Source organism: Trichechus manatus, unplaced genomic scaffold, assembly GCF_000243295.1.
Source record: "Trichechus manatus latirostris isolate Lorelei unplaced genomic scaffold, TriManLat1.0 scaffold00090, whole genome shotgun sequence".
Lineage (NCBI taxonomy): Eukaryota > Metazoa > Chordata > Mammalia > Sirenia > Trichechidae > Trichechus > Trichechus manatus.
Window position 1 is genome coordinate 3,108,269 of NW_004444026.1, and position 9,138 is coordinate 3,117,406.

The following is a 9,138-nucleotide window of genomic DNA, read 5'->3' on the forward strand; positions in this document are numbered from 1 at the left end:
CTTTGGACTAATCTTTCCCTTCTGTCTTTAGTTTTCTTCATTCCTCCTTTCTCCCCAAGGGGTGAGACCAGTGGAGTATCTTCCATGGCTGCTCACAGGCTTTTAAGACCCCAGACACTACTCACCAAAGTAGAATGTAGAACATTGTCTTTATAAACTATGTTATGCCAATTGAGCTAGATGTTCCCTGAGACCATGGTCCCCACGGCCCTCGGCCCAGGATTCGGTCCCTCAGGGAGTTTGGATGTGTCTGTGGAGGTTCCATGACCTTGCCTTGCACAAGTTGTGTTGGTTTCGCCAGGATTGTGTACTGTCTTACCCTTCACCAGTTACCACTTATCTATCATCTATTTATGCACTATATTCTTATAGAAAGCTTTTGACAAGTACAACGCTGGTGTTGCCTCTTATCACATATAAAATACATCATGCAGTCAATAACTATTACAGTGCACGTATGTGCAAAAGACCAGTCTTCAGTATTTTATCTCCCCACCCCATCTTACATATTTCAGAGTCAAGATCAGACTCCTATTTTTTTCCTTCTAGGCAAAGGACTCCAGAGAAGTATATTGGGAAAAAAATATAATCTCTTAGGTTATGAATCCAGATCTCCCCATAACAGCCCAATTGGGATGTAATTCCAAAGTACCCACATAGGCCCTGCCAAATCCCGGTCTTGCCCCGCTTCCCATCTCAGGTCCGCTGGTCCTCTTTTCTTACTGGAGGTTGCGCTTCTCTAGCCCCGCCCCTCCACCCGCAGTCGTGACGTCACCACGCGCGCGGCGCCGCGCCGCGCCCCCTGTCAGAGGCGGCCATTGTTCAGTTGGTGGTGCTGGCTTCGTTGGGGCTGGGGTAGTCCAGCCCCGTCAGCTCTTGGCCCCTTAACAGCGCAGGACGCGGGGGCGAGTCTGTGGCTCTGACGACTCTGGGGTCTTCGGGTGCAGGTCACCATGAGCAAACGGAAGGCGCCACAGGAGACGCTCAACGGGGGCATCACCGACATGCTCACGGGTTAGCACCGGACCGGGTTCCGCTGGCTTCTTTCCTCCCATCTCATAGCCTTCCCTTCTTTCTCTCCTGCCCCAGCAGCCCAGGGGGTCGTGTTGGCCCGCGGCCGCACACTCCCTCACGGCAGATCGTGAAGCCAGTCCTGCCCGAAGCTCCAGGGCCTGGCCACACTGCTTAGGCAAACTGAGTTACTGAATTACTGACTGTGATCACGGCCCTTGTCCCCTTCTAGGAAACTCAGTTCCTGTTTGTTTAGCTGCGGTTTTTGTTGCTTTTTCAGAACTCGCAAACTTTGAGAAGAACGTGAACCAGGCTATCCACAAGTACAACGCTTACAGGTGGGACATTGCAGCATTCTCTGATTGCATGCTTTCTGCTACGCCCGTTTGGCAGTTAACAGGGTTGGTGAATCCAGTAGATATTTGGGCTATCTGCAAAAGAGGAAGAAGCGAGAATCCAGAGTTTGACTCTGTAGTGGTAACTTCCTGCAATATGTCTGAAAGAATCTGGGCAGAGCTCTGTAGGATCAGTTATGATCAGCTCCCAATTCTGACTGAAAATAGATATAACTTGATACGTATTTTTCCCATCGTCGAACGTGAATTACTGGAAATGCATAATGAAAGGCAATGGATGAGGGCTATGCTGTGAAATAGACGTGGTTCAAGGAATCACATCTTTCCGTCTGGTTGGTCTGTGACTGATCCTGTCACCTTAATTTGATTCCATCCTTGCCTGTTTACCAGGGGCCTTGTCCTGGGTATTATTCTCACATCCACCTGCTTCTGCTTCTTAGCGTATAAACACGTTCAAGTCCCTCAGCCTTGGTAAAAACAAAACAATCTTCTTAACTCTTAGCTAACACCTTATCTCTTCCCTCTGCTTTACAGTTAACCTTCTTGAAAAAATAATCTATGTTCATTGCCTGAACTTCTTCATCCCTAGTCATTCCTTAACTGATTACAGTATAATTCTCTGAAAATATGCTCACCTAAGACCTCAGCTGTTAACCAAAAAGGCCGGCAGTTTGAATCCACCAGCCTCTCCTTGGAAACCCTATGGGGCAGTTCTACTCTGTACTATAGGGTCGCTATGAGTCGAAGTTGACTCGACGGCACTGGGTTTCGTTTTGGTTTACACTTCATCTTACTGGACATTTGGTGGCATTCGCCACTGGCTCATTCCATGGGATACCTTCCCTTAGCTTATTTGATGGTACTCCGTCTATTCTTGCGCCTCTTCTCTCTTAGCTTTCAATGTGGTAGTCTCCAGAGGTCTGCCCTTAGCCCTCTTTTCTCACTTTCATAGTTTCCCTGGCTATCTTACCATTCTTGACTTTGAATACAATTTATATCAGTGGATCCAAATCTTTGCCTCACTGGGCTCTTCTCCATATTTTTAGTCCTATGTGCCCTTTACCTCTACCCTTCAAAACTAACTTCTTCCTTCCCATCCCCCTCAACCTATTTAGAACTGAATAGTCTTCCTGTTCTTCCCATCTGTGATTTCCTGTGCTAAGTAATCATCTACACATTTGATGATCTAGAAACCTGAGAGATATTGAACCCCATCTTCTATTTGAGTCACACTAGGGTCCAAAGAGGAGGTGTTTAGTATTGAAGGCGCCATCAGAGGGTAAGTGAGAGGAAAAGCAGTCTAAACAAAGGAAACAAAATGTGCCAAGGCATGGAGACATAAAGGACTATAACATTTTCTGGAAGTCAGTAATTCAGTTTGCCTAAGCAGTATGGTTTGAGTGGGAATTAAGTCCACAAAGGTCAGTGATACCCCACCACCCATGCCTGCTCCACTCCACCCTAATGTACGTTTCTCTTCATTATGGCCAATATGATCTTTTGAAAACGGTTATCTGATTTTGTCGTTCTCCCATATCAAATAATTAGGTATTTCCTCTTTATCTTGATAAAGCCTCAGTGCGTCATGGCATACAAAAGGCCTATCGTGTTCTAATTCTTTTTCCCTTTCAGGCTTTGCCCCACAGTGTCAAGTATGCCTTTCCTGAAATAATTCCCTCCACAAACTCCCCTCAACCTGCCTTCCCAGGTTCATCATCAGTAACATGCTGACTGTTGTTTGTTGTTGGGTGCCGTCGAGTCTGTTTCAACTCATAGCGACCCCATGTGACAGCAGAACTGGGTTTTCTAGTCTGTAATCTTTACAGGAGCAGATTGCCAGATCTTTCTCCCATGGAGCTGCTGGGTGGGTTCAAGCCACCAACCTTTCAGTTAGTTGAGTCGTTAACCATTGTGCCACCAGGGCTCCTTACAGAGAAGTTGAAGTCTAAATCTAAAAGTTTATATGTGCTAGAATAGAATTTAAAAGACTCCAGAGACTGTCCAGTATTTATCTTCAGACTTAGATATACTATCACTTTTTATTAGCATCAACACTGAACTACATTTGGCATTAAAATTATAGTCAGGATACCATTAGCGAGCTCCTGGAAGGTACCCAATCTCACCGGATTACTGAGCTGGGTATGTGTGGAGATAGGCAAGAATCACAGGTCACTGCTTTATGTTGAACTGAAATGGGAGTAACGAAAAAAGTACTGGTATAAGGACTTATTGGGATGCACTTTAAACCATGAATTTTGAAATAGCCACTATGGATAAGCCAATCAGGTATCTAGTAGTCTGAATATGATGGCATGTTTTTATGAAAGTTATGAACAGTTTTTAAAAATTGGCTATTAAAAAGAAAAAAGGCTCAATTGATACTTTCCACTTACTCACAATAGGAAAGGCTGCTGGTCTCCTGAATCTCTCTAGCTTTACATATAGCTAAAATCAGAGTATCCTCAAGTGTGAGAATTTTCAAGATACTTAAAAAAGTCAGACATGTAATTGGCAGTTTGTCAGTTCATCTGAGTTTTAAATTTTACATGGAGATGGAAGTCTTGGTGAAAGTTCAAACTGGATATTTGCTTGTGTGTTCCAGCTTAAGAAAAATTAAGACCTTGTTGGATTTCTAACTGGTTTTCCTTTTTTTTTTTTTTTTTTCCCTTGTAGAAAAGCAGCATCTGTGATAGCGAAGTACCCACACAAAATAGAGAGTGGAGCAGAAGCTAAGAAATTGGTAAGTTTAGTGAACAAATTGATTCAGGAGCTCATACATACACAAATTTGTTGAGTTCCCACAAAACTAAATTTACCTCTCTCAGGCTGCCTTCACCTACACAGACCCACACAGTCTCCTGATTTCTTGGAATAATGTTAGTGTTATTTCAAGCACGAAGTGTTTTTATTTGGGTGAATGGAGATGGATTAAAAAAAAATTTAAATATATATAATTACGCTTTTCTTTCTTTACTCCTGCCACATACACGTGTACTCACTCTAACATTGAATTTCAGCTTGCGTGTTAGTCCTCAAGAGGAGTTTGGTGACAGAGTGGTACGAGCATCTCTGGTTCCCAGCTATCTTTCTGTGATCCTAGGGTATAGGAACTTAAGTGAGTTAGTGAGATCTTGCCTACTGTTGTTGTGTGCCATTGAGTCAATTTTGACTCATTGTGACCCTATAGGACAGAGTAGCACTGCCCCATAGGGTTTCCTAGGCTGTGATCTTTACAGGAGTAAATCACCAGGTCTTTTCTCCCACAGAACAGCTGGTGGGTTCAAACTGCCGACCTTGGGGTTAGCAGCTGAGCGCTTAACCATTGCACCACCAAGGCTCCACTTACCTACTCCAAAAAACAAACAAACAAACAAACCCATTGCAGTTGAGTGGATTCTGACTCATAGCGACCCTATAGGACAGAGTAGAACTGCCCCATAGGGTTTCCAGGGAGCGCCTGGAGGATTCAAACTGCTGACCTTTTAGTTAGCAGCCATAGCTCTTAACCACTACACCACCAGGGTTTCCAGCTTACCTACTAGTAAGTACATAATTAAGCCCCTTTGTATATTATGGCATTTAGTCCTGTTTGCTGTAATTTCTATGAAACCCTTCTTGCTAGTGGTTGCACAGTTTCTAGAGGGTCACATCTCTTGGTAACTTGGGATAATATCGCTCAGAATATCCTGGGAAAGTCTACCTATTGATGGTCAGATTGTTCTCTCGCATCTAAATCTCACTAAAAGATTATAAATTCTCAGAATTAAGGAATGTATCTTATTCATCTTTTATTCTTAGTACTAAATACAGTGCCAGTCCGACAAACTGACATGGGTTTTGATTAGTGCTGGTCCTGACAGTTATCACTCTTCTTGTCTTTACCCATTTGTGTTTCACAAGGTTCCTCTGGAATTTAGATAGTGTTAATATTTTATTGTCCTTATCTTTCTCATGAGAGCTGTGAGTATATGAACTGTAACTGTCCTTATGTTTTCATACTTCAAAGTCATAATGTTACCATAAATCTTGTACATCTTATTAGAGTGACAAATTATCTACAGTAATTGTGTGCACATCTTAATCTTGAAATTGTTATTCTATATTTAGGTTTTAAACCCTTTGTGCCATAAACAATTGTCAACATTACGGTATATCCTCCCCAGATGGACTAGCCAGGCAAGTTATAAATATAAAAGTGCTATGTTAGACTTTAATTCTGAGTTTCTATTTTGGTGAACTGGCACAGTGTTAGCTTCAGGAACCACTCCTACTTCCATTGTGTTCCCCTTTTAACATTTGGGATTACCATTGAACTTCCTTTTTTGTGTTTATTGCAAATAGCCTGCTTATTTATTAGAGGCGGACTTCTAACAAGCTCTGATACACTTCATCCCAAATCTGAGCTTATGGTATATCGCTAAACAGAACACATCAAAACAAAACAAAATAAAAAACCAACCCGTTGCCATTGAGTCAGTCTGACTCATAGCTACCCCATAGGACAGAGTAGAACTGCCCCATACGGTTTCCAAGGAGTGGCCAGCTGGTGGATTTGAACTGCTGACCTTTTGGTTAGCAGTCAAGCTCTTAACCACTGTGCCTCCAGGGCTGAAAATAGAACACATAAGTATTCAAAACTCCTTTTGCATAAGACTGGAGTTAACATAAAAATGTCATTATTCCTTTTCACTATTAAGAATCACAGCCCTACTATCTAGCACATATGAGTGCTGCTTGATGATTCTAGAAATCTGAAATTTCCAGGATGAATAGTTTGCCTTTTATTCTTTACTGTTAGGTATAGGAAATAGCTTGGGTCTAAATTGCTTTAGGTCAGTATGTTGTTGGAGTGAAATTATCGTAGCACTGTTAGTAAAGGGGAAAAAAATTGCCTTTCTTTTAATCTTCTGATACAGGAAATGAGAAGGCGGAACAGTTTCCCTTTTCTAATCTACTTATTTAATCTTTTGTTCATTTCTATCTGGTAATTGTTCTCAAAATTTGAATTTGCATTCTGTAGTCTTGGGACATTCATTAAACATTAAATAAATCTAGACTATAGAAGGGTGTCACATTAAGGACTGAGGTGCCCCTGACCCAAGCCATGGTGTTTTCAGTCACCTCATATTCATGCAAAAGCTGGACAATGAGTAAGGGAGACTGAAGAAGAATTGACGTCTTTGAATTAATGGTGTTGGCAAAGAATGTTGAATATACCATGGATTGCCAAAAGAATGAACAAATCTGTCTTAGAAGAATTGTAGCCAGAATGATCCTTAGATGCGAGGATGGCGAGACTATATCTCACATACTTTGGACATGTTATCGGGAGGGACCAGTCCCTGGAGAAGGACATCATGCTTAATGAAGTAGAGGATCAGCGAGAAAGAGGAAGAAGACCCTCAAGGAGGTGGATTGACACAGTGGCTGCAACAATGGGCTTAAGCATAACGATTGTGAGGATGGTGCAGGACTAGGCAGTGTTTCATTCTGTTGTACTTGGGGTTGCTATGAGTCATAATTGACTCAAGGGCACCTAACAACAACATAGAAGGGTGATCTTAGAAACAATAGGAAATAACTGGAGCACATGTTATTATGCATGTTGAGCATTTAACTAAAATAGATCAATAAACGTGAAAAAATTGAACAACTTTAATAATCAAAATTGCATATTAAAGCACGATGCTTTATAGTGCCTGTAAATTATCAAAGATAATATGCAATGTGGATAAAAGGATGCTCTCATTTACTGCTGATGGAAGAGTGTTGGTTGTTCCAACTTTTCTAAAGCATAGTTTGGTAGAATGGTTGGCAGAATGTATATATCCTTTGATCCAGCAATTCCACTTTGAGGGATTTGTCTTTAGTAAATGAACAGATATGTGTGTACAAGAATTTATTCGTTCATAATTTTTGGAGCACCTATATGCCAGGCACTCATCCAGGATCTCTGTTCTCTTTGAGCCTATATTCTAGAGAAGTGCTGTTCAATACTGTAGCCACAGTTGGCTGTTGAGCTCTTGAAATGTGACTAGTGTGACTGAGCAATTGAATTTTTATTGTATTTAATTTCAATTAAAATTGTCTGATGTGGCTAGTGGCTACCATGGTGAACTGGGCAGCTCTAGAGCAGTGGTTCTCAAAGTGTGGCTTCTGGACCAGCAGGGTCAGCATCACCTGGGAACTTGTTAGAAATGCAGCTTCTTGGCCCCATCCCAAACCTACTGAATCTGAAACTCTGGAGTGGGACTCAGCAGTCTGTGTTTTAACAAGCCCCTTAGGTGATGCGGAGTCCTGGTTGCATAGTGGTTAAGAGCTCGGCTGCTAACCAAAAGGTTGGCAGTTGGAATCCACCAGCCGCTCCTTGGAAGCCCTGTTGGGCAGTTCTACTCTGTCCTATAGGGTTGCTATGATGCGAAATCGACTCCACAGCAACAGGTTACAGGTTTAGGCGATGCTGATGTACGTAAAAGTTTTCAAACCTCTGTTTTAGAGGAAGTTCATGAGAGCATTGTAAAATAATATCAGTTACAGTAAAACCTCCAAAAGCCAGAACCTGGGTAAGGTGGGAACTTGTCAGAGAAGGAAAACTCAAATATTTTCCACTGATAGAGAAGGATAGAAAAGTGATAAGAGTGCAGCTTGTCAAAGGCAGAAAACTTGAGAGACCTGGAACAACAAGGCAGTCTTGTTGAGTTCCAGCTCTCACAGGTTTTACTGTAATTGGAAACCACCTTGATATTTGTTAATTATGATACATTCACATTCATACAATTATATACCATGCAGACATTAAAGATACTATATGTATGTATTGATATGGAAAATTGTTCATGATGTATTATTATTAAGTAAAAAAAAAAGTACTTCACAAAGCAACATGACTATTTTTGTTAAGAAAATAGTATATATATCTGAGCGGAAAAGAAGTAATATATACCAAATGTTAAGCGATGAGGTTACAGGTGATTTTAATTTCTTAGGGTGATGAGATTAACAAGAGCTTTTAATATTCTTTATGCAACTCTAAATTTCTGATTTTTCTACAAAAAAAGTTAATTTTTAAAAAAGAAAGAGAGTAATTTTATTAGGATTCTCTTTTGTCAGTCATTTAAGCATTTGCCTCTGGAAGGAAATGTTTTTTTCTGGGGATAAATTTTCTATGTCCTTAGTTTCAAAATTTGTGATGATCGTTTGTTTTTCATTTCTTGCTTTTTACTTTATCTTTTAGTGATTTGGTAAAGATATATGTTTTATATTTTTAATTTTCTATATAGCCTGGAGTAGGAACAAAAATGGCTGAAAAGATTGATGAGTTTTTAGCGACTGGAAAATTGCGTAAACTGGAAAAGGTAATATTTAAATTATTTGTTTACTCTTTTGATTATAGTGTCTGCCTTTATGGCAACTATGCTGTAGCACCATTGCAGGTTGATTGATGTTAAAAACTCTAATGAGACTTGCAAGGAAGAGAGATGAGTGGAATTTATGGCTTTAAGGATTCTATTTTTAAATTTTTTAATATTGTTCAAAATATTTATTCTGTGTGGCATTTATGAGACTGTTAGTATTATGAGTGAATTAGCTCGTTATTTTTCAGTAGTGTTCTTTTGACTAAAAGATAATTATCTTCTAGAACTTCTATGCTTAAACTCTCCCAAGCATTTTTATGGTTTTGTTTCACCCGGACAATGGTAATTATATCACTTCTGGTCTTTTAGGAATAGACCTTTTTTTTTTTTTTTTTTTGAACTCATCTTTATTT

General features: G+C 40.5%; 1 protein-coding gene across 3 annotated transcripts in view; it reads left to right on the forward strand.

Moving 5' to 3' along the window:
* Positions 1-812: 812 nt before the first annotated feature.
* POLB (DNA polymerase beta) overlaps positions 813-9,138 on the forward strand; it is a 40,593-nt gene continuing 32,267 nt past the window's right edge. For 2 of the 3 annotated variants that reach the window (XM_023736648.1, XM_004382085.2), the window contains exons 1-4: positions 813-1,014; positions 1,292-1,349; positions 4,044-4,110; positions 8,651-8,725. In XM_023736648.1, coding sequence (XP_023592416.1) covers positions 954-1,014; positions 1,292-1,349; positions 4,044-4,110; positions 8,651-8,725 — 261 coding nt within the window. In that variant the 5' untranslated portion in view covers positions 813-953. The remainder of the gene's footprint in view (positions 1,015-1,291; positions 1,350-4,043; positions 4,111-8,650; positions 8,726-9,138) is intronic. The other variant, XM_023736649.1, reaches the window with a different exon arrangement.